Source organism: Neltuma alba, unplaced genomic scaffold (assembly GCF_004799145.2).
Source record: "Neltuma alba isolate B1F8T4 unplaced genomic scaffold, ASM479914v2 tig00003677_pilon, whole genome shotgun sequence".
In the NCBI taxonomy this organism is placed as follows: Eukaryota; Viridiplantae; Streptophyta; class Magnoliopsida; order Fabales; family Fabaceae; genus Neltuma; species Neltuma alba.
Genome location: NW_021633380.1, coordinates 3203 through 27041, shown reverse-complemented (window position 1 = coordinate 27041; position 23839 = coordinate 3203). Strand labels below are relative to the sequence as shown.

Below are 23839 nucleotides of genomic sequence, written 5' to 3'. Positions count from 1 at the left end.
TTATAACCTTTTAATGCATCGGGTGTTAAATATATAGTTAGATCACACAAGGTTTATTTTAATTCTAAATATAAGATTTCAATTCACTTCATTTCTTAAATTTATAACTATTTTCAAATTATCTCTAATATTGCAAATAATTAATTTAACTAATCTTTTGTATTAAAAACTGAGGGGGTATTTTTTTAAAATAAAATGTAAAGGAGGCTTAATTAATAAGATAATATTCTCCAAACCCTCTCTGAGTTACTTCCTACTAACTAAATAGATTTCTTCGAATCTGGGCCTGTTCTTCATAGACAAAATACAGAAAAGGGTTTTGTTTTGTGGAAGTCTTTTGCCAAAAGATTTATTTTATTACTTATCTTTATTTTGAAACAATATAACTCCCTAACATTACCTTTGAGAAATTATGGAGAGGAACAGCTTTTAATGATTTTGGAAAAGAGATTCCAAGACTGATCCATTTGAACAATGAAATAGTGCAAAATGCACACTATGTAATCATTCAGAGCCAGTTATTAGCATGAATCTCTTTATAATTTCAATATTATATATTCTAGCCTTATCACTCACATGGGGTAGATTTACTTTTAATTACTTAATAAACAAATTAAACAACTAATTACTTAGCTTATAGATATTGTAAGCTTATTTATAATATGCACAAGTCTCTAATCACAAGTTATAGTCTTTTAATTAAATAATATAACATATTTTATCGCATATGAGCGAGTAACTCATTTAGTCAAGAGACAAAAATAGACTTTGATATCCTTTATTTTTAGCAAAGGTACAAAACCTCTGACATTAGTTTTGTTAAAATTACACAAATATTACTCCTATTTTCAAAAATATACATATATGAATAATCTCTCCAAGCTGACTCTTTGTTAGATTGTTTTGAATGACCGGACGCCACTATGACATTCCTTTATACATAACACTTCCCGTACATAAGAGATATTAAAAAAAATCAACTAAATTTTTAGTTGTAACAAAATGTGTTGATTTTCTGAATCTATCATATTTAATTACGTGCATATTAGAACTCTTTCTTAGATAAAACATTATAGTTTTAGGAGACAAAGTTGATTGAGATCTTATATTTGGAACTAAACTCAACTTTCAACTAGCTCTTATATTAAGAATTGAAAATAATACATATAAATACTATCTCCCGTTTTTAATCTAAGAGTTAGTTGGAGATTCAATTTAATCCTAACTATAAGATTCTGATCTAATTTGCCTCAAATATTTATTAATTTTGCCTTTAAGTAATCTTTATGGTGATTGCAAATGTTAGAGAGTTACTATTGAAGGGTAATTTAAATGCATATGGACACTACTACAAATAAGGTCATTTTCATCACTCATTTTCGTCTGGTTTGAAAAACAAAAGAATGTGGGCCTTTAAACTTGTTTGTTAAAAAGAAACAGACGAGTAGAGGGGTCCATACTTGTCTGTTCATCATAAGAGACAAGTGTAGCAACCCATACCCGTATGTTATGATGAACAGACGAGTATGAGCCCCCCTCGTCGGTTTCTCTTAAAAACAAACGAAAAGCATATTTTTTTATTCAAATTTCATCTTTTGCTGTGTACAGATTTGAACAGATTCTAGAAATAAGCCTTCTCCTTTCTTCTTCGTGTGCGGCGAGCTCTCTCTTCCTTCTTTAGATTTCTACTTCTCCTTTCCAGTATCGATGCTAACAATAAGTTTGTCTTCTCCCTCTCTAGCTAGTAGCTCGCAATCTTCTTCTTCTTCTTCTCTCTCTCTCTTTCCCATTCGTTTTCTCCCTCTCTTCTCCATTCTTCATCCATGTCATCACACGACTAGGAGGAACGTTTTCTTCCACGGAAGTTGCCATTCAATCTCGTCCACCTTAAGCTTGTTCACAATACAAGGTAAGTGGCATGGATGTGTGTCTTTTATCTTATGTGAGTTTTTGAATGTTGAAAGGAATTAATATAATTGTTTGTTGGTGTGTATGTTTTTTATTTAAATTGATTGTTGGTAAGAGTTACACTTAGGAATTATTCAACATTGATTGGGTATCATTTTGATGATTAAAAGCTTGCTAAACTTGTTTAAATCTTAATGCACATAAGGTATTTGTGAAAATGTCTAAGAGAGCAATTTGATTAGAATGTAATAGTTAATTAAGTATTTTTAATGTTTAATCTTTACATTGAATTTTAGAAAGCTTTAGATGCTATTTAAACATATATATGTATATAACTTTATTTTTATTATGTTGTAGGTAAATAGTGTTGAGAGAAGTGTGCTTCAAATTATATTGGAAAGCTTGAGTTGAATATTACAATCATCCTAATTAATATTGCAAGTAAGCTTGAAACTGATTTTTTATTTGGATGCTTTGTTCTTTTTGTTTAACTAAGTTAGGTTGTCATTAGATTTTTTGGTTTTAAGACTTTCTTCTGTTATATGACTAACTTATGGTGTTTAGTTGTTTTTACTTAACTAAGTTAATTAATTAGGATGTTATTTATTTTAAATGTTTTGACCCTTAAAATTATGGATTGATTGGATTCTATTTATATGAAAAACATGTAATTTGGTTGTGCTAAATTACTGTTATTATTTGCTATGACTAGTTTTAGTTTTGCTATATGTATGCTTTTATAATTGCAAGCTGAATAAAACTGGTAGTATGAAAATTTTTATTTTTTCTCAAAAAAATACATATTCGTCTGTTCTGACTAGAACAGACGAATATGCACGTCTATATTTATCTGTTTTAAAACAGACGAATATATGAATGCCAATATTCCTCTGTTTTAAAACAGACGAATATATAATTACTATCTATGTCTCTTTTATCGATGTCTTCTCCAAAATAGATGAAAAAAGACCTTCAGAACAGATGAAAATGACATATTTTCTAGTAGTTGAAGTATTTTAGAAAAGACAACATATATTTATTACAAATAATTAACTTAACTAATTTTTTAATATTCGTACATTATTTATTTATCTTTTAAATAAAAAAACAGAGGTGAGGTAGTATAATTAAATAGAGGTAAAAGAGACCAAGAGGATGAGATTCCCCAAAATTGTCTCACTTGCCACTGTGTTTTCCTATCAACAAAAGACAAGCCGATCCCACATTATTCTTGTTTAATTTCTTCATTCCATTAGTGATCATTCATGTGGCTTCATGTGCGCCTGCCTCCTCATTTGCCTTCCACTCTAACACATGCATAGCATAATGCTTCTCTGTCTTCTAGAACTCCATCATTATTGGAGTGGACGATCCACTCCAATAACATCAAGAATATAATATAATCCTGCTTATAACTAATGAACACATAGTTGATATTGTGCTCACCAAATCAATGGTTTAAGCTTTAGATGATGTGCATACTCACGTCGTTACAGTGAAGTTGAAAACTTGGGAGACAGAGGCACACAGAGTCATAGATAATACACAATGAGAACAAGTTTGAGGGCTTGCTCATCACTCCATGAGTACTCAGAAATATGATCCAATACACTCATACTTTTCATTAATTAATAGGGATTAGATCCTTCATAACCTCATCAACAAGAGAGGAGGTGGGGTGATACCATTTGAGCTAAGGCTCATTAATGTGATTTAATTTCAACAGTTCAAATTTAATTTTTTTAAAATTATTTTAATATTGTATATAATTAAAATAAAGATAACATCTTCATTGTCAGTTTTCTAAAAATAATTTTTGGTTTTTATGTTGTTTTTTCTCATCAACGATTTTTTTATGTTATTATTATAATTATATATAATTAATTTAATATTTAATTATAATTAATTTTATGGGAGAATGACAGAAAAAGAAGCTAGAAATTGCAAATCCCAAATCATATTTGATAGCACAATTTTATTTGGTATTGACAAGTCTAAATTTAGAAATAATAACAAATTTTTTATTGATATTTCTTATTTGGTATTTACAAGATTCCAGTTTCTTTTTTTTTTTTAATCATTGTCCCTAATTTCATTGTTATGTACAATTCATAAATATCAATGAATATATTTATTTAAATATCTGAACTTGCACTAAAATTTTGTCCCCAATAGCTAATTTTTTGCATCCCGACCAAAATCGTTATAAAAATTTTAAAGGGAACATGGCAATTAGGTCCCACTCAAGGGAATTAAATACAAAAAAGTCTCTTGAAATCATAAAATTATTTTAAAGTCCCAAATTTTTTTTTTTGCATTAAATTTTATTTGTTTACTTACCAATTACCCTTCTTTTTTTTTTTTTTAAAGTTTGCATTGACAACTGAAAGAGCAGTGGTTGACAATTCAGGATGCAAGGATTGACAACTATCGCGGCTGGTTTGACAACTTATGGTGTGATATGCTGAGAAAATATGTTGTCAAACCAGCCGCGATAGTTGTCAATCCTTGCACCCTGAGTTGTCAACCACTGCTCTTTCAGTTGTCAATACAAATTTTTTTAAAAAGAAGAAGGGTAATTTGGTAATTAAACAAATAAAATTTATTACAAAAAGGTCCCTTGGGACTTTAGAATAATTTCATGATTTCAAGGGACTTTTTTGCATTTAATTCCCTTGAATGGGACCTAATTGCAATTCTCCCAATTTTAAACCTTTTTTGTTTTTCGGCCAAAAAGCGACCTGGAGAAAAGGAGGCGGTGGGAGGAGGTGAAGAGGTTGAGTGAGAGATGTCGATCCTGTGGGAGAAGAGCGCGAGTTGGAGATGGCTTGTGCGGAGGACCAGAGACTCCAAGCCCTTCTTCCTTGCTTTCGCCACCGTATGCGGCGTCGTTCCGGGAGTCATTGGCTATGGCGTCATGCAGCTCACCAACACCCGCAACGAACAGCTTGAGGCCCATCTTCGCAAAAATGCTCGCCCCGAAACCACGGTACCTCTTCTTTTCCTTATTATCCGTTTGTTTCCCGAGAAATCATGGTTAATCTGTGGGCTGTTATCCTTATTTTGTGATTTGTAATTTGTAATTCTGCAATTTGATGATCCGATGGGTGAGATTTTTTATGGGAAAGATATGCTGAACTTGTGGGCACTTTAGTGTGACGAATTTGGATATAATTCATCTTTTCCATTATTTAGCTCTGTTTAGGTTCGATAGTTAGTTTTTGTAGAGGTTAGTTAATTCTGCTGCGGCTGGAGCTTAGGGGTGCTTTGATGTATTAGCTTTCTATCAGAAATCTTGTGCGGTTACCTGAAGGAGACTGAAATACACAGTGGGAAGCTTGCTTTATCGGGGCAAAATGAGCTTCTTGAACTCTAACCATACGAATGTTCTATTTTAGAATTGGCAGATGTATCAATCATGTCATACCTTAGGTTCTCTTTGAAAATAAGACCGTAAGAAACTTGCCCATGTGAGTACTCTGCGAAATGTATTTGTCTTCGGGAACGGAACCCTGATATAAGTTATAACTCCACCATCAATGAACGGTACCCTGATATAAGTTATAATCTCAAACATCAACTGGCTTAGTCTCCAGCAGTATGGGCCTCACGAAGTGCTGGTGCTTAGGATTCGATCTTGGTATGAAACTTGTTGCTTATCTTGGTATTTTGGGGTGTTTGATTTGATATGGTTGCACGGGCTTAGGTGATATTAGTATAAGAATACCTGACTATAATAAGCTTCTACAGTCCTTTCCAAATCTCATTTAATAGATAGTATTAGCTTATGATATTGCGTTCGACTTTAAATACACCAAATTAGGCCTCAAATTCATTTTTCTTAAATAGAGCAGAGTAAGGCAAAATCAACTTTTGTGATTGATTTATCTTCTTTTATTCAGATTGTCCGGATAAAACACTGGATATTTTCAACTGCAATCTTTAGGATAAAGTAATCATGTACCTCAACTTCTGTAATTCCCCTCATGAATGGAGGCTGAATCAATAATCAATCACGAGTACAGGGAGAAACCAATAGCATCCTATGGCAACCTTTCTACATCCGTCACCTTCCACAAGAAGGTGGGGATTGATCAAAGGTCTGCTCGGTGTAATTTTTGACTTTTACATGACAAATCTCCCAATCTTTCAACATATCGGAATTTCTCCAGTTGATCAAAGGTTCCCCATAATATCACATTGCTATCACTACGAATCTGATGACCATTTCGTGTCCTTGTTCTGAAATACTTCTTTTTCCTCTGTAGATCTCTGGATATTGTATAACTACATTGATAGCCTATCATATAGGATTTGGATTGTCTTAGAAGATAAATCTATCTAGAGATTAAATAACTTTTTGTCTGTTTGAAGGGAGGTTAACTTAATGAGCTGAGTAGTTGCTAACGTATGTTCTGGGACTTTTTTTTTTTTGGTCGAAATGAATTCTTTCCTCTGCTGAAAAATCAAATCTTGACGATATGGTTGCTTTTCATTAATTAGATGATGGGACAAGTAAATAAAGAAAGGCTGGCTGAATTCCTTGGAGAGCTACAGCGGAAGGAGGATACAAATGACCGGTATGTTGCTGCTCTGAAAGGTGAGACTTTAACCAGAAACCCGTATCAGAGAATTCAACCTATTCCTAAGCAAAATGACAGTGGCGTTGACAAGGAGCAGAATAAATAAAGTCTGATAGTCATTTGGTGTGAATACGTATGAGGTATCTGTATGTCAAGATCTCACTAGTGTTTAGGAGCTCGGTATGAAATTGATGCTATTAGTCTTTGCATTTTGATTTTGATGTGGTTTTATTCCATACAGAAGGGGATCTTTGTGAGTTTGCATGATTATATGCAGACAGGACTTTTCCTTGTCTAGATTTCGTGCGCGTTCTTCCGTGGAATTTAAAGTTCTCCTCGGCTATGGGATATTTTGAGGTTTAATCAATCTCAACACAGGTTGTTTCCTTTTGCAGTGAGTTGGAATAAAGCACAATTCCTCCAGGTTTTATCATCTTCATGAAACAATTCGCCCACTTTATTGTTTTGGAAATTCACACTTGACTCGAGTTGTCAAAATTAACTCTATTATCTTTTCCCTTCCTACAAAGACATGGTTGCACTAACATTTCCATATCTGAAACAATCCTCTTAACCGTACCTTTCTGAAACTATTTCCTTCATTGACTCAGCTTATTAACATACATGGTCTCCGTGTTCTGAAAAAGAGGTGTGGGATGAGACCATGGGATTGTCAAATGGAGCAGAAGAGCTAAAGGAGCAATGCGGCAGTTCATTTCCGTGCTTCCCAAATTCTATACCCTTAAAATGTTAATTTGTCAGTAAAATCCACGCATCAGGGAGACGTGTTTCTGGTATTTATTTTCACGGTAAAAAAGATATAATGAAAAGACCATACGGCTGTTTGTGCCCCCCCCCCTCTTTTGACCTGAAATAAGGTCGTTTGTGTTAGAGATGCAAATACTAATAATTTCCCAAACTCTTTTTATCCTTGTAATAGTCTGAGGTATCCAAATTAACTGATTTTTGCAGTTGAGATGCTAGTACAATGTTGTGAGACACTCAAATGAAACGATCAAAGCAACCATCATAACCAGACTTGTTACCCTACCCGTCCCCGGTTTGACATGTATGAACACTCAACATCCATTACAATACATACATTTTCCTTTGGGATCATCCAAAGTCTTCAAGACGCTATTGGTTGTAGACATATGAGGAGAAGAAATAAAGTCGCATGGGGTTATTACATTAGGGATGGTTTTTCACAGCTAAAATAAGTCTTGCTAGGTTTCATTCTTTCTGATTCCATTATTTACAATTATCATCTCTTGGCTTGTATCCTTCTGATCCGAACTAAAAACACAGTCCATCCACATTGCGTCATCTTCAAAGCACACTCGGAAGAAAACTGCTGATACAATAGTGATATATAAGGAGAATGAATAGCAAAATAAGTAGAGTGAATGAGAAAAATAGGTTTGGTTTGAACATAAACATACCCTGTCATCCAGGATACAGTTTGATGCGACCGGTTATCTCCACCCGACATATAGGACACGTGTCCAGCATTGTCCCACATTCTTCACAAGTCTGCATTAGAATTATATATAACTCATCATTCTCATTACGCAGAGAGAAAAAGCAATGAAACCATTCCGGTAGAATTATTTACCATGTGTCCACATCCAAAGGCCATGTCCTTTTCATTGGTCAGACAAATTACACACTCCTGCACATCATTGCAAATGCAGTTTTTCTTCAAGTTTAGCATTGTTACACATACAAGACATACTGTCATGCAGTTTATCATTTGATTAATCTTTGAAGAAACTCACTCACATTATATGATAATGCCCTCAGAAAAAGAATAAAGAATTCTGCCTCGCCAAAATAACTACTACAATATTTATGAACATAAAGATCCATGCAAATCATTCCTAGCATTCATTTTAATCAACAGTTGCATATTGCATCAAACATAACTTAAGCAAAGTTCTTTAAATGTTTGCTATCAAGTTTTTCAATACAAATATAGCATGTACATAACCATTTTTTATAATAGAATCATACATGTTTGAGTTGTAAATTTTAAAACAAGAACCTTAAGGTAGAAACTTCAAAAAAGCTTCAAAATTACATCTAAATTCTGTTCACTGGCACGTTGAATTTCATCATTTCATCCTTGTTCAAAAGTTGTAAATGTTAAACACAAGTAGCATGAGTTACCTCAAACCAATCAGAAAGACGCTTCTCTCAACTTTCAATTAAGAAGCAAGAAACTTATAAATAAGCAATGCCCGCACATAGAGGGGAAAGAAATAATACACATTAGAAGCAAAATATTCATAATCATCTGAAGATTTGATTTCCTTCTCAAGAAGTGTCTTGCCTGAGGAGTAGATTAGGATAAGAAGTGAAGTTATTAGGGAGATTCACAATCTAAAATTTATGCATATTAACCTGATCATGAATAAACACGTAAGCATGACAGGTGGATTTCATTGACTTAACTGGCATACTTATATGATGATGGATGATCAGTTTAGTCTTTGTAAAAAGGATCTGTTTAACAATTTTTTTTTTTAAAAAAAATTTAAATACCTGGGCAGCAGCAGAACTCGATGGTGCAGCAGTGGCAGCATTAAGGGCATCAGCTAACTCTAGTTCTTTTTCTTCAACCTGTCTCTTCGCACTTTCTCTAGTCTCCTGACAGTCCAGCTTTAGCAACCGTATCAGCTCAAGCTTTTCTTGCAAATCTTTCTTGGCTTTAATCCATTCGTTCTAAACATAAAATGTTACAAATCAATGGTCACTGAGATCCTTCAATCCATCCTAAAATATTCTTTATGTGCACATAATATATTGTTATAACTGCTTTATCAATACTAAAAATCATCAGGTGAGGCGGCAAGTCTGGAAGCCAAATATGAGGAAACCTTAATCTTGACTTTCAAGGGCAGCACAAAAACAAAAATCTATTATCATCCAGCCAGGTCAGTGATAATATTGTCACCATTTAGAGTTATAAATTCAAAATAAATGAGTTCATAATCTCAGTTTGTCTAAAATATTTGTGCCTGTGTGTGTGTGTGTGTTTTATTTATTTATTTTTTTGGGGCGGGGGGGTCTGAGGAACCAAAGTTGTCGTCACCTGAGCAATGTCAACATCATTTTGAGCATGCTCGGCTTCTCTTCGAGCATTCTCTAATATTTGTCTTCCCTCCTGAATTTCCAACTTTAGCAGTTCGATAAGCTCTTCCTTTTCCTTCAACTCTCTCTTCACCTTGCCCCATTCATTCTACACATCGAAGAAACCAATTAATACCCATCGTAAACAGTTCTTTGAGCGCACACAACCGTTTATGCAATTGCATCATGTCAATACATACAATCATTTGAAGAGAGAATTCAGTTACCAGTGGCATTCAAATACTAGGTAACATGTAACAATAATCTTGGAAATCTGAGAATAAGGAACTCTGCAAAAGCTACCAATTTCTTATCATTCGTCCCTGCTACGAGTAATACTTGCACGATTTTAAAAATTACAAGAATGAATCCTTTACTTTGTCATCGCATGATGATACTCCAAGTAAGTCAGTTCATATGTTAATTTGGTCTAGAATATGATGGGGAAAAATAAACAGAATTAGTACCTCAGCATTGTCAGCATCATTTCGGGCATATTCAGCTTCTTTTCGAGCATCCTCTAATATTTGTCTTATCTCCCGAATTTCAAACTTTAGCAGCTCAACAAGATCTTCCTTTACCTCCAACTCTCTCTTCACCTTGCCCCATTCATTCTAAACATCGAAGTAACTAATTAATACCCATCCTACACAATTCTTTGAGGGCACACAGCTGTTTAAGCAATTGCACCACAACAATACATGCAATCATTTAACGAGAGAATTCAGTTACCAGTGGCATTCAAATGCTAGGTAACATGTAACAATAATCTTGGAAATCTGAGAATAAGGAACTCTGCAAAAGCTACCAATTTCTTATCATTCGTCCCTGCTACGAGTAATACTTGCACGATTTTAAAAATTACAAGAATGAATCCTTTACTTTGTCATCGCATGATGATACTCCAAGTAAGTCAGTTCATATGTTAATTTGGTCTAGAATATGATGGGGAAAAATAAACAGAATTAGTACCTCAGCATTGTCAGCATCATTTCGGGCATATTCAGCTTCTTTTCGAGCATCCTCTAATATTTGTCTTATCTCCCGAATTTCAAACTTTAGCAGCTCAACAAGATCTTCCTTTACCTCCAACTCTCTCTTCACCTTGCCCCATTCATTCTAAACATCGAAGTAACTAATTAATACCCATCCTACACAATTCTTTGAGGGCACACAGCTGTTTAAGCAATTGCACCACAACAATACATGCAATCATTTAACGAGAGAATTCAGCTACAATTCGTTTTCAAATACTAGGTAACATGTAACAATAATCTTAGAAATCTGAGGATAAGGAACTATACAAAAGCTACCAATTTCTTATCATTCATCCCTGTTACTAACAATATTTTCACGATTTTAAAATTACAAAAATGAATCGTACATTTTCTTAACGGATGATACTACTCCATGTAAGTCATTTCATATGTTAAGTTGGTCTGGAATACGATAGGGGAAAAGTAAACAGAATTACTACCTCAGCAATGTCAGCATCATTACGAGAATATTCAGCTTCTTTTCGAGCATCCTCTAACATTTGACTTATCTCCTGAATTTCCAACTTTAGCAGCTCGACAAGCTCTTCCTTTTCCTTCAACTCTCTCTTCACCTTGCCCCATTCATTCTAAACATCAAAATAACCAATTATTACCCATCCTAAACGATTCTTTGAATATACACAACTTTTTTATGCAATTGCAACATGTCAATACATACAATCATTTGAAGAAAGAATTCAGTTACAGGTGGCATTCAAATGCTAGGTAACATGTAACAATAATCTTCTAAATCTGAGAATAAGGAACTGTAAAGTAGCTACCAATTTCTTATCATTCCTCCCTGTTACTAATAATACTATCATGATTTTAAAATTACAAAAATGAATCCTTTATTTTGTTATCACATGATACCACTCCATGTAAGTCTGTTCATATCTTAATTTGGTCTAGAATACGATAGGGGAAAAACAGAATTAGTACCTCAGCAACGTCAGCGTCATTTTGCGCATATTCAGCTTCTTTTCGAGCATCCTTTAATAATTGTCTTATCTCCTGAATTTCCAACTCTTGCAGTTCGACAAGTTCTTCCTTTTCCTTCAACTCTCTCTTCACCTTGCCCCATTCATTCTAAACATCAACGTAACCAATTAATACCCATCCTAAACGATTCTTTGAATATACACAACTGTTTTATGCAATTGCACCATGTCAATACATGCAGTCATTTGACGAGAGAATTCAGTTAATGGTGATCAAATACTAGGTAACATGAAACAATAATCTTGGAAATCTGAGAATAAGGAACCGGTACAAAAGCTACCAATTTCTTATCATTCGTCCCTCTTACTAATAATATTATCACGATTTTAAAATTACAAAAATGAATCCTATATTTTGTTATCGCATGATACCACCCCATGTAAGTCTGTTCATATGTTAATTTGGTCTAGGATATGATAGCCGGAAAAAACAGAATTAGTACCTCAGAAATGTCAGCATCATTTCGAGCATATTCAGCTTCTTTTCGAGCATCCTTTAATAATTCTCTTGTCTCCTGAATTTCCAACGCTTGCAGTTCGACAAGTTCCTCCTTTTCCTTCAACTCTCTCTTCACCTTGCCCCATTCATTCTAAACATCGACATAACCAATTAATACCCATCCTAAACGATTCTTTGAATATACACAACTGTTTTATGCAATTGCACCATGACAATACATACAATCATTTGAAGAAAGAATTCAGTTACAGGTGGCATTCAAATGCCAGTTAACATTAACAATAATCTTCTAAATCTGAGAATAAGGGACTGTAAAATAGCTACCAATTTCTTATCATTCCTCTGTTACTAATAATATTATCACGATTTTAAAATTACAAAAATGAATCCTATATTTTGTTATCACGTGATACCACCCCATGTAAGTCTGTTCATGTGTTAATTTGGTCTAGGATACGATAGCGGGAAAAAACAGAATTAGTACCTCAGAAATGTCAGCATCATTTCGAGCATATTCAGCTTCTTTTCGAGCATCCTTTAATAATTCTCTTGTCTCCTGAATTTCCAACGCTTGCAGTTCGACAAGTTCCTCCTTTTCCTTCAACTCTCTCTTCACCTTGCCCCATTCATTCTAAACATCGACATAACCAATTAATACCCATCCTAAACGATTCTTTGAATATACACAACTGTTTTATGCAATTGCACCATGACAACACATACAATCATTTGAAGAAAGAATTCAGTTACAGGTGGCATTCAAATGCCAGGTAACATTAACAATAATCTTCTAAATCTGAGAATAAGGGACTGTAAAATAGCTACCAATTTCTTATCATTCCTCTGTTACTAATAATATTATCACGATTTTAAAATTACAAAAATGAATCCTATATTTTGTTATCACGTGATACCACCCCATGTAAGTCTGTTCATGTGTTAATTTGGTCTAGGATACGATAGCGGGAAAAAACAGAATTAGTACCTCAGAAATGTCAGCATCATTTCGAGCATATTCAGCTTCTTTTCGAGCATCCTTTAATAATTCTCTTGTCTCCTGAATTTCCAACGCTTGCAGTTCGACAAGTTCCTCCTTTTCCTTCAACTCTCTCTTCACCTTGCCCCATTCATTCTAAACATCGACATAACCAATTAATACCCATCCTAAACGATTCTTTGAATATACACAACTGTTTTATGCAATTGCACCATGACAATACATACAATCATTTGAAGAAAGAATTCAGTTACAGGTGGCATTCAAATGCCAGTTAACATTAACAATAATCTTCTAAATCTGAGAATAAGGACTGTAAAATAGCTACCAATTTCTTATCATTCCTCTGTTACTAATAATATTATCACGATTTTAAAATTACAAAAATGAATCCTATATTTTGTTATCACGTGATACCACCCCATGTAAGTCTGTTCATGTGTTAATTTGGTCTAGGATACGATAGCGGGAAAAAACAGAATTAGTACCTCAGAAATGTCAGCATCATTTCGAGCATATTCAGCTTCTTTTCGAGCATCCTTTAATAATTGTCTTATCTCCTGAATTTCCAACTCTTGCAGTTCGACAAGTTCCTCCTTTTCCTTCAACTCTCTCTTCATCTTGCCCCATTCATTCTAAACATCAAAATAACCAATTAATACCATCCTAAACAATTCTTCCAGCACACACGACTGTTTATGCAATTGCAACATGTCAATACATACAATCATTTGATGAGAGAATTCAGTTACAAGTGGCATTCAAATACTAGATAACATGTAAAAATAATCTTGGAAATCTGAGAGCAAGGAACTGTGCAAAAGCCACCAATTTCTTATCATGCATCCCTGCTACTAATAATATTTTCATGATTTTAAAATTACAAAAACGAATCCTATATTTTGTTATCGCTTGATACTACTCCATGTAAGTCAGTTCATATGTTAATTTGGTCTAGAGAGGGGAAAAATAAACAGAATTACCACCTCAGCAATGTCAGCATCATTTCGAGCATATTCAGCTTCTTTTCGAGCATCCTCTAATATTTGTCTTGTCTCCTGAATTTCCAACGTTAGCAGTTCAACAAGCTCTTTCTTTTCCTTCAACTCTCTCTTCACCTTGCCCCATTCATTCTAAGCATTGAAGTAACCAATTAATACCCATCCTAAACAATTCTTTGAACGCACACAACTGTTTATGCAATTGCACCATGTCAATATACAATCATTTGATAAGAGAATTCAGTTACAAGTGACATTCAAATGCTAGGTAACATGTAACAATAATCTTGGAAATCTGAAAATAAAGAACTGTGCAAGAGCTACCAATTTCTTATCATTTGTCCCTGTTACTAAGAATATTTTCACGATTTTAAAATTACAAAAATGAATCCTATATTTTGTTATTGCCTGATACTACTCCATGTAAGTCAGTTCATATGTTAATTTGGTCTGGAATATGATAGGGGAAGAAGAAGCAGAATTATTACCTCGGCAATGTCAGCATCATTTCGAGCATATTGAGCTTCTTTTCGAGCATAGGCTAGTTCTTGACCCATCTTTTCAATTTGTCTCTTGGCTAGTTCTACCTCATCATCTTTCTCAATTATAAGCCTTTGGACAGTTTTTCCTTCCTCTATCAGCATTCTTTTAAGTTTAGCACATTCACTCTGTAAAATTAGCTAAAGCTTTAACAGAAAGGTAATGGAGCGATAAGCTTTAAGTGTCAAATTCAACTTCAATAGGAAAAAGAAAAGAAAAGAAAAGAAAAAGTATATTTATGGATGAATAATTATGCACATTTCTTCACAGATTAAATACAGTGAAGAAGTTATTAATTTTATCTTCTAATACATTTTGTTAAACCTAAATCTGTAAATTTTAAATTAAAAAAAACATAACATCACATTATTTTCAAACGTAGTCTCACTCTAAAATCTCCAGCCACATGGTTATGTTTCCCATTAGCACTAAAGATGAAAACATGTTTATTTTTATTTTAATTATCCATGTTTTATGAAGACAATTACTTGCTTTTAAATTGTAGAAGGATCAAATTTACCACTGCAAGTGAATCATAACTTTTTTACTTTCTGATAAACCAGTAACAAGAAAGGAGAAGAAATTCATCTGAATAAACCAGAATAAAAGAAGTACGAGTACGCTTCTTTTGGTTTTTAAGCATGTCTTTTATAGTGATTTAAAAATTGAAAAGTACTTTTTAAAACAATTAAATAAGTATCAATCAAACATTAACTGCTTCTTTATGATTCAGTTTTGTATATACTTTTTTAGAAAAACGTTCTCTAGAACATTTATCTAAAATTCACCTCAGCTATCACAGAAGCATTAAGGGCATTGGCTAACTCCAGCGCCTTCTCTTCATCTGGCCTGCTAGCCCTTTCTCTTGTCTCTTGACATTGCAACTCCATCAATTTGACATGCTCTTCCATGTTCTTCAAATCTCTCTTCACCTTAGTCCATTCGTTCTGAATACAAAAACTTCCAATTAATAGCCATTTGAGTGCTTCAATCATCCTAAACAATTCTTACACAAAATTTTCAACAATTTCTCACATCAAAATGTATAATAATTTGAAGAGTCAAATGACAGATAAAATCATTAAGAAGCTGTGCATAAATTGAATTTCTATCACTCAGACTCTTACAATTTCATGTAAGTTGGTTCATATTGTAAATTAATCTAATAGATAAATATTATACAATTAAGGGTGAAAATACGAACATAATCAGTACCTCAGCAGCATCAGCATCTTTTCGAGCTAGCTCAGCATCTTTTTGAGCAAGGGCTAATTTTTTATCAATCTCTTCAATTTGCCTCTTGGCTAGCTGCGCCTCATCATCTTTCTCAATTCTAAGCCTTTGTACAAATTTTTGCTCTTCTTCCAGCATTCTCTTCAGCTTAGCACATTCATGCTGTAAGATTTGATATGAATTAATAATGGTAAGGAAGTGATACAGTCAAACTGTCACACCAAACCGAAATGGGAAAAACAAAATTAAATAAACAATTATACAAAGTTCTTCACCAGTTACCAACTTGAAGCAACTGACATGAATAATATCATTATGAATTTTACTGGCTTTTTGTTTTTTGGAAGAAAAAACATAACACCAGCATAAAAATCACATTTTCAAACGTTGCCTCAATCCATAAAGTCAGTAGCCACATAACTATAGCAGGTTTCACCTAAGAAACAAAGCTAAGAATAAATACTGATTACTGCCCCTTTCTAATGAGCCTCAGAGAGTTGGAAAAGTTTGAAAAAATTAAAAAAAATTGCACAAACGTTGATCTTTGATGAAAAACTCAAGTCCTTATTTGTTACAACTTTTGGAAATATTAACAATAAAATCCTTCAAAAGTTTATGCATAACAAGATGACATTCACTATTAAAAGAGGCAGACAAACTCAAAGGCAAATAAAAATAGACAACAGCAACAAGAAATGTAACAATAAAGCCTTATCCCATTAGGTGAGGTCGGCTATATGGATCGCACGATGCCATTGAGCTCTATCCAAAACCAAATTTTTAGATATACTGTTAATTGAAAGATCTCGCTCAATAACTTTATCAAGTGTTTTCTTTGGGCTTCCTCTACTCCTTTTTAGAAGACATTATACTGTTTGATCAACTCTTCTTACCGATACATCCAAACGCCTTCTTTGCATGTGACCAAATAATCCCAAACAGTTTTCTATCATTTTCTCATCAATAGTAGCCACTCCAACTTTTCTGTGTATATGTTCATTACGAATCCTATCTTTTCTTATATGATCACACATCCATCTCAGCATTCTCATCTCCGCTACCGCCACTTTATGTTTATGTTGTCTCTTTAAAGCCCAACACTCACTACCATATAGCATTGCTGGTCTCATAGCAGTGCAATAAAACTTTCCTTTGATCACAATAGAAAAAAGAAATGCCTAAGCAATTTCAGAAACACGAAGGGCCTCAACTAGCTCCTCTTCAACTTGCCTCATGGCAGTTTGTCTTATCTCATCACATTCTGACTTTAGCAACTGAAGAAGCTCTTTCTCCTTTTGTAACTCTTTCTTTGCCCTAATCCATTCAGTCTAAATGTAAAATTACTTATTAATAGCTATTTAAGAGCTTCGATACATTCTAAACAATTCTTTAAGTACAGAAAATATATCATCATGATTGCTCCTAATCAATATATAGAACCATTTAGAGAACAGAGTCAGCCATTAGTAGAATTCGAATGACAGGCATAAACCAATTACACAGAAGGAAAAATCGGGAAAGAGGTACAAAACAGCTTTCATACAGTAAATATAATGAAAGCAAGTGATAGAGAGAAAAGTGAAACCAAAGCAGAAAGCTAATTACTATGATGTAACCAGCACAATGACAGAGAGGTAACCTTGATAATAACCTCATTCCAGGTCAAACCTTGACTTAACCAGAAAATGGCACCAATTACATTATATTTTCTTGCCACGAGAGCTGATCACCATTTCCATTATATTCCTATCATTATTCCCCCACCCAAATCAACATTGTCCATTGGCTGACAAATGAAAAATTAACCTTATCCTCTCAAGGTTGAGCTAGATACTCAACAAAATTAAAAGAAACACATGCATAACGTTGTCTTGGCCCCTGAAAAAGTTCCTTCCAACTGAAGCATAAAGAAACCAGTAAAGAACTTTAACAAGTAAAAGCTATATTACTTAGCTTCAACTTGCCATATTAAAAACTAATGAATTAAATACTGAACTGGTAAGGAGGAAGACACGAGAGAATAGAAATGTCTTCCAACGCATAGCTGCTATGTGTGAACGAGCATCCCTTGTTTTTCTATTCAGTACAGCTTCTGTCTTATACTCAGTTTCTTCTGCCACAATCTTCAGGGGAAGCCTGCGCATCCCCTTTATTTTTTTCTCCTTTAATCTCTTCTTTGTCATCCCTCTCTGCTCTCTATTCCAGCTTCTCTCTCTCTCTCTCTCTCTCTCTCTATATATATATATATATATTCTCTTATGCCTGAGTCTCTTCTCACCTTTTCTCAAATTTGTCTTTGTTTTTTTCTTTTGATTTGTAATTTCTTCTATTAGCCCTTGGATTTCAAGCTAAAGATTCGATGTGTTGCAACAAAAATGGCCCCTCCTTGGAATGGCAAGCACCTTATTATTAGAGCAATCAATTCATCAAGGATCAAAAGCAAAAATAAACATCCTCCCCGAAGTTATGACCCATGAGAACCGACAACCTAAACACCTTGTAGCAGAATAATATTACAATCGTAGTAACATTTCCTTAATGTTCTACATCTTTGACTCAGTCTGATTCATACAGAACCTCATCTGAATGATCTTGCTGTTGATGGACTCCCAATCCTTTCTCATGGGAAAATAGCACAGTGAGAGGTGACTTCCACGACAAATTTGTGCAAGCTCAAACCTCAACCTAACCAAACGCAATCACACTGTCCTAGCTCTCCATTTGACAAAATTCCTATCCATAGAATCAAATCATAATTCCTACTTGCTACCATATCCCTATTATGCACAAATTGAAATTCTTCATCATTTAAATTGGTTTGTATAAATGTTTTCATAAATTTTAAAGCACAAGAATCCTATTTTTTTGCTTTGCAAAATGATCACAATTCCTTGTAAATTGGGTCACTTTGCTCATTTGCCTGAAAAATGATACATAAATATTTTAATACAAATGAGAAAAGATATCAACAAGACTCAAACCTCAGCAACATCAGCCCTAGGAGTCATGTACTCAGCGTATTTTCGAGCATCACCTAATTCTTGACCTAGCTCTTCAATTTGTCTCTTGGCCAGTTGAGCCTCATCATCTTTCTCAAGTTTAAGCCCTTGGACAAGTTTTCGCCCTTCTTCCAGCATTCTCCTCAGTTTATCACATTCACTCTGTAAAGTTAACAATGGGTTCAAAATAACAATAATGATGTGATACAGAAAAGCATCACAGCCAACTCAAATGGAGGGAAAAAAATTTAATCATCAACAAATAAGCAGCCGTATATACATTGACAACTTACAAGCATCAAAGGAACTAATATTAGAGTAACATCACTTTCATCTTTTCATATATCTTGTCAAAACCAAAATTCGAAGCTCTCAATATGACAAAAGCCAACTTAAAATTGAAATTATTTTCAAATGCAGCATCACCCTTTATAAAATCTCAAGCAACATAATTATATCATGGTTACCGTTCCCCGACCGGAGAAGTTATTTTTGGGGGAGAAACCTAACTATGAGTAAAGAATAATGCATTCATTCATTTATTTTTTTACTATTTGTGTTTCGTAGACACAGGCATTTGCTTTTGATTTACAAATGGATTAAATTTTCCACCCTGATAGAAGCATAAAATTAGTATTTGCTTATAGAGCAATATTAGAGACAGGGCCAAAAAACCAAAAAAAAAAAAAAAATCGACAACATAAACATAGAAAATAGGGAAAATTCAAATAACCCTCACTGTGGCAAATTTGTTTCGAATAGCCCCCATAGAAATATGAAATTTCACTGCACCTTTTTGACGGTATAATGAAATTAATTTCTGGGGCAAAAAGACCTAAATAACCCTTTTGAGGGTGAAACACCTTATTTTCACTGTAAAATCCTTTATTCCAGTCGTGTATGTTCTTATTTTACTTGTCCATGCCCAAGTTTAATTGGGTATAATTTATATTTCTTGTGAATGACCTTATTTGTGCTGTAAAAGCTCAAATGTGTCCTGCGAACTGCCTTATTTCTGCTGTGAACTCCCTAATTTCTTGTGAATGCTTACTTTACTTATAAATGCCTTACTTCAGTTGTAAATACCCTTAGTTTTCTTCTGAATCACTTTATTTGCATTGTAAAATCCCTTATTCCACCTATGGATGTGCTTGGTTCACTTGTTAATTCCTAAGCTTAGTTGGGTATAATTTATGTTTCTTGTGAATCACCTTATTTGCATTGTAAAATGCCTTACATGTCTTGTGAATCTCCTTCCTTCTATTGTAAACTCATTAGTGTTTCTTGTGAAAGCAGGGCTATTTAGGTCTTTTTGCTTCACAAATTCCTTTCATTTTACCCTCAAAAGGATACAGTGAAATTTCATATTTCTATGGGGACTATTGGAAATAAATTTGCTACAGTGGGGGGTTATTTTAAATTTTACCCAGGAAAAAAAAAACCAACCATATATTTATTTCGAGTAGGTATTTTTTAGTGATTTAACGGAGAAAAGTGCTTCTCAAGATTATTGACCAAATGTTAAACATTGACTTGCAAGATAATTTGGCGTAACACTTGCTGCTTCTAAAATTAGAGTATGAGCAAATGCTTTTTTTTAAAAAAAAAAAAAAAAAATCTTTGCAAAGTTCATCTGGATTAGAATACATCTTTCAAGGAGCAAAAAACTGAAATAAATATTTTAAGGAAATAACATTAGCTACAACAAGTACCTCCGCAATTGAAGCAGCATTAATGGCATTCGCTAACTCTAGTTCTTTGTCATCAACCTGTCTCAGTACACTTTGTGTCATCTCCTTACTTTCTGGCTTTAGCAATTCCACAAACTGTAGAGCTTCTTGCAATTCTCTCTTCAACTTAACCCATTCATTCTTACAAACATAAAAAGATACCAATCAGTAGCCACTTAAGTACTTTAATCTATCCTAAATAATTTTCAAAGGGCTTGTAATATCTTATTAAAACTGACCACATAAATACTTTAAATCATTTGGAGAGGAGATTAGTAGAATGACAGATAGTACCGCTGGAATCCTCAAATTTAAGAGTAGTGCACAAATAAATTCAGCATACCGCCTTGTTAATCTTAATATTGTGAAATTTTAAAATCAGAAATGAAAGAATCCTGCAATACGATTCCTTATAAATTTATCCCAAAAAAAAAAAGATATGCTCGCGCACACTCAGAGACACACAGACACCCATAATATAGTATAATATAATATTGAGCTGAGGGATCAAGACAAGCCAAAACCTCAGCAACATCAGCTCTAGCCGAAGCGTACTCAACATCTTTTTGAGCCTCGGCTAATCGTTGACTCATCCTTTCAATTTTTCTCCTGGCCATTTGTGCTTCTTCTTCTTTTTCTTCTTTAAGCCTTTGCATAAGCTTTCTCTGTTCCTCCAGCAGCCTCCTCAGTTTAGCACATTCACTCTGTAAAGTTATCAACAGCACCAACTATAAGGAAGTGATAGAGTTCAAGTATCACATTCAGTTCAGATGGAAAAGCAAGATACAACTTTCATAATTATCTATGTTTCTTCACAAATTACAAGCAAGGGAGGAACTAATTCCACCGTGAAAGAAGCATAAAATTAGAGTTTCTTCACAGAACAATATAAGAACCCCCGCCCAAAAGTGGGGAAAATCTTTATAACAAAATCAAATTAAAAAAGTACTGACGACTACAGCACCAAGAACATATTCATAAAATAAAAGGAGCACCAAGAAATACCTCAGCAGCTGCAGCAGCATTAAGGGCATTGACGAATTCTACAGCCATCTCTTTAACTTGTCTCATCCAATGGAACTTATCTTGTCTCCTGAAATTCCAGCTTTGGTAATTCGATTAGCTTTTTCACTTCTTGCAACTTCCTCCTTGACTTAATCTACTCATCCGAAAATGATGCAAAGGTAAAAGCCAACGTGCTTGTGTGAAATGAGGGCAAAGACTCCATAGAACTCGATTTGGGTATCTACATAAAGATCACGTAACAATAGTGACAAGAGAATCAATTGCACAAACACCACAAGGGGTGAAAACAGCTTGTGTTGATCAGTCTCATCAATCCTCACATGTTTCAATTTCAGAGCGCATCAAGCAAGTAATGCAGCAGAAATATTATAAACTATTGAATATACATGAGAAAATACTCACGACAACTCTTTAACTGCAGTTTTGCCGTTTCTACCACTCTTTCGTCTTGCCTGCTTAAAAGCTTTTAACTCTTCAGTCAGTGGAAAGTTTAGAGTGGGTGAGGCCTTCTATTTTTTCTGGTCCAGAAATCGATGAAGCATCATCAGTAGCAATAGAGACAGAAGAAAGTGAAAAATTAGAAATAGCAACCATCAGTAACTTATAAAAAGAAAGGGGAATCTGGCAGTAAAAAGCCAAGAAAGAAAAAAGGCGAATAAAGAACATAAGGAAGGGGAGAAAAGAAGTCGACGCCTTGGTGTTAACGTTCTGAGTAAGGAACCCCTCGTCATTTGCTCTTTAATAAAAAAAAGAATTAAGTGAAATCATTTGGTACGGAAGATTCCTTAATCTTGATTATGTTGTAACGAAAATTACGAATGAGTCCTTCAAGAATTTATTTTTAAATAAATCTTATAAATTTGTAAAATATTTGGGATTTGATTGTAATTATTTTTTTCCAACGATTGTAATTAATTTCTCTAAGAAAATATGTTTATTAAAAAATTAGCCAAAAACAATTAATAAAGAGAGAAAGAAGTAATAAATGAAAAAAAAAAACAGAGAAGAAAATAAAATAGATTATATATGGAGTGCAAAAGTGATGAGAGAGAGAGAGTATGTGTGCATGTCTCCTAAATGTAATTCTCAACCGCCTTTTGTAATTAATATAATATTCCTCCGGTCTTTAATATAAGACTCATTTAACTAATTTGATTAGATTAAGGAAATTAGGTAAGTTAGTTAATTATAAAAAAAGTGACACATTTTTTTCAAAATACCATAATCATCTTTTTTAATATTTCATCTCCCTCCTCTACTTGATTATGAGTGAAAGAGTATCTATAGGGGTAATTTAGAGAAAATTGATAAATATGATAAATGAGTCTTATATTTAGGATCAAAACCAACTCAAGAATTGGATCTTATATTAAGAACTGGAGGAGTATATACAATCAATAGAGAAAAAAAAGCATATGTTGAGGATAAAATTAAAAAATTATTAAATAATTAGACAAAATTAAAATATAATGTATTTTATATTTTGAACCGGCCGGAGTAATACAAATAACCCTCAGACTCCACTTGATTGACATTAATTGACTACCGGCACCCATTGACCAGTTATCGGCTATTTTTTTACCAATACAAATAAAAATTTTAAAAAACTAAATATTAATATTTTAATATTTATAAATCAGACATCACAGGTTTATAACTAAATTTTAACATTTACAAGTCCAGTATTATAAATTTACAAGTCAAATTTCTTAAATTCACAGTTAAATCTCTAAAATTAATATTTAGAGGTCAACTTCATAGATTAACAAGTCAACCTCATCGATTTACAAGTTAATTTGCATAAATTTTGTGTTGGCTCCTCAAATTTTATGAATTCATTTACAGGTTAATTTCTTAATTTTACAAATCATCCTTCTAAATTCACAAGTGAACCTAAGATTCCTTACCTGACTAAGTTATAAAATTTGAAGTTTGGTTCATAAATTTAAATTGATTCAATTTGTAAAATTTGAAATCAAAAAATTAGGTAAATTTACTTGTAAATTTAGAGGGTTGACTCGTTAATCTAAAATATTGACTTATAAATATTAAAGTATTAATATTGTCACAGACAAAACTTAAATTTAATTGCTTAGTTCTTCCATTATACTTGTTATTTACTATTTAGCAAGTACTAGTTGTCACAATATATACGTGCACTTATAAATTTACCTATGAACACTTGTAAACTT

At 33.5% G+C, this 23839-nt stretch overlaps 2 protein-coding genes across 11 annotated transcripts; one reads left to right on the top strand and one right to left on the bottom strand.

Annotated features, from left to right (window-relative positions):
- The first annotated feature begins 4645 nt into the window (after positions 1 to 4645).
- On the top strand, positions 4646 to 7031 carry LOC114742168 (uncharacterized). The gene is made up of 2 exons (XM_028930436.1): positions 4646 to 4897; positions 6412 to 7031. The coding sequence occupies exons 1-2, from the start codon at positions 4697 to 4699 to the stop codon at positions 6595 to 6597; spliced, it is 387 nt and encodes a 128-aa protein (XP_028786269.1). The 5' UTR covers positions 4646 to 4696; the 3' UTR covers positions 6598 to 7031.
- An 894-nt stretch (positions 7032 to 7925) lies between these two features.
- LOC114742170 (myosin-11-like) lies at positions 7926 to 22171 on the bottom strand. Of its 10 annotated transcripts, none has more exons than XM_028930438.1 (21): positions 22050 to 22171; positions 21627 to 21867; positions 21146 to 21349; positions 20604 to 20762; positions 18874 to 19053; positions 15875 to 16054; positions 15448 to 15606; positions 14608 to 14787; positions 14105 to 14251; positions 13607 to 13753; positions 13107 to 13253; positions 12606 to 12752; positions 12105 to 12251; positions 11603 to 11749; positions 11101 to 11247; positions 10596 to 10742; positions 10091 to 10237; positions 9586 to 9732; positions 9036 to 9215; positions 8107 to 8163; positions 7926 to 8024 (listed from the first exon to the last, which is right to left on the bottom strand). In XM_028930438.1, the coding sequence occupies exons 2-21, from the start codon at positions 21690 to 21692 to the stop codon at positions 7938 to 7940; spliced, it is 2922 nt and encodes a 973-aa protein (XP_028786271.1). In that variant the 5' UTR covers positions 21693 to 21867; positions 22050 to 22171; the 3' UTR covers positions 7926 to 7937. The 10 variants fall into 10 exon arrangements, with proteins under 10 accessions (XP_028786271.1, XP_028786274.1, XP_028786273.1 ...); XM_028930441.1 differs by having other exon boundaries at positions 13107 to 13147; positions 13627 to 13753; XM_028930440.1 differs by having other exon boundaries at positions 21146 to 21325.
- Positions 22172 to 23839: the final 1668 nt, after the last annotated feature.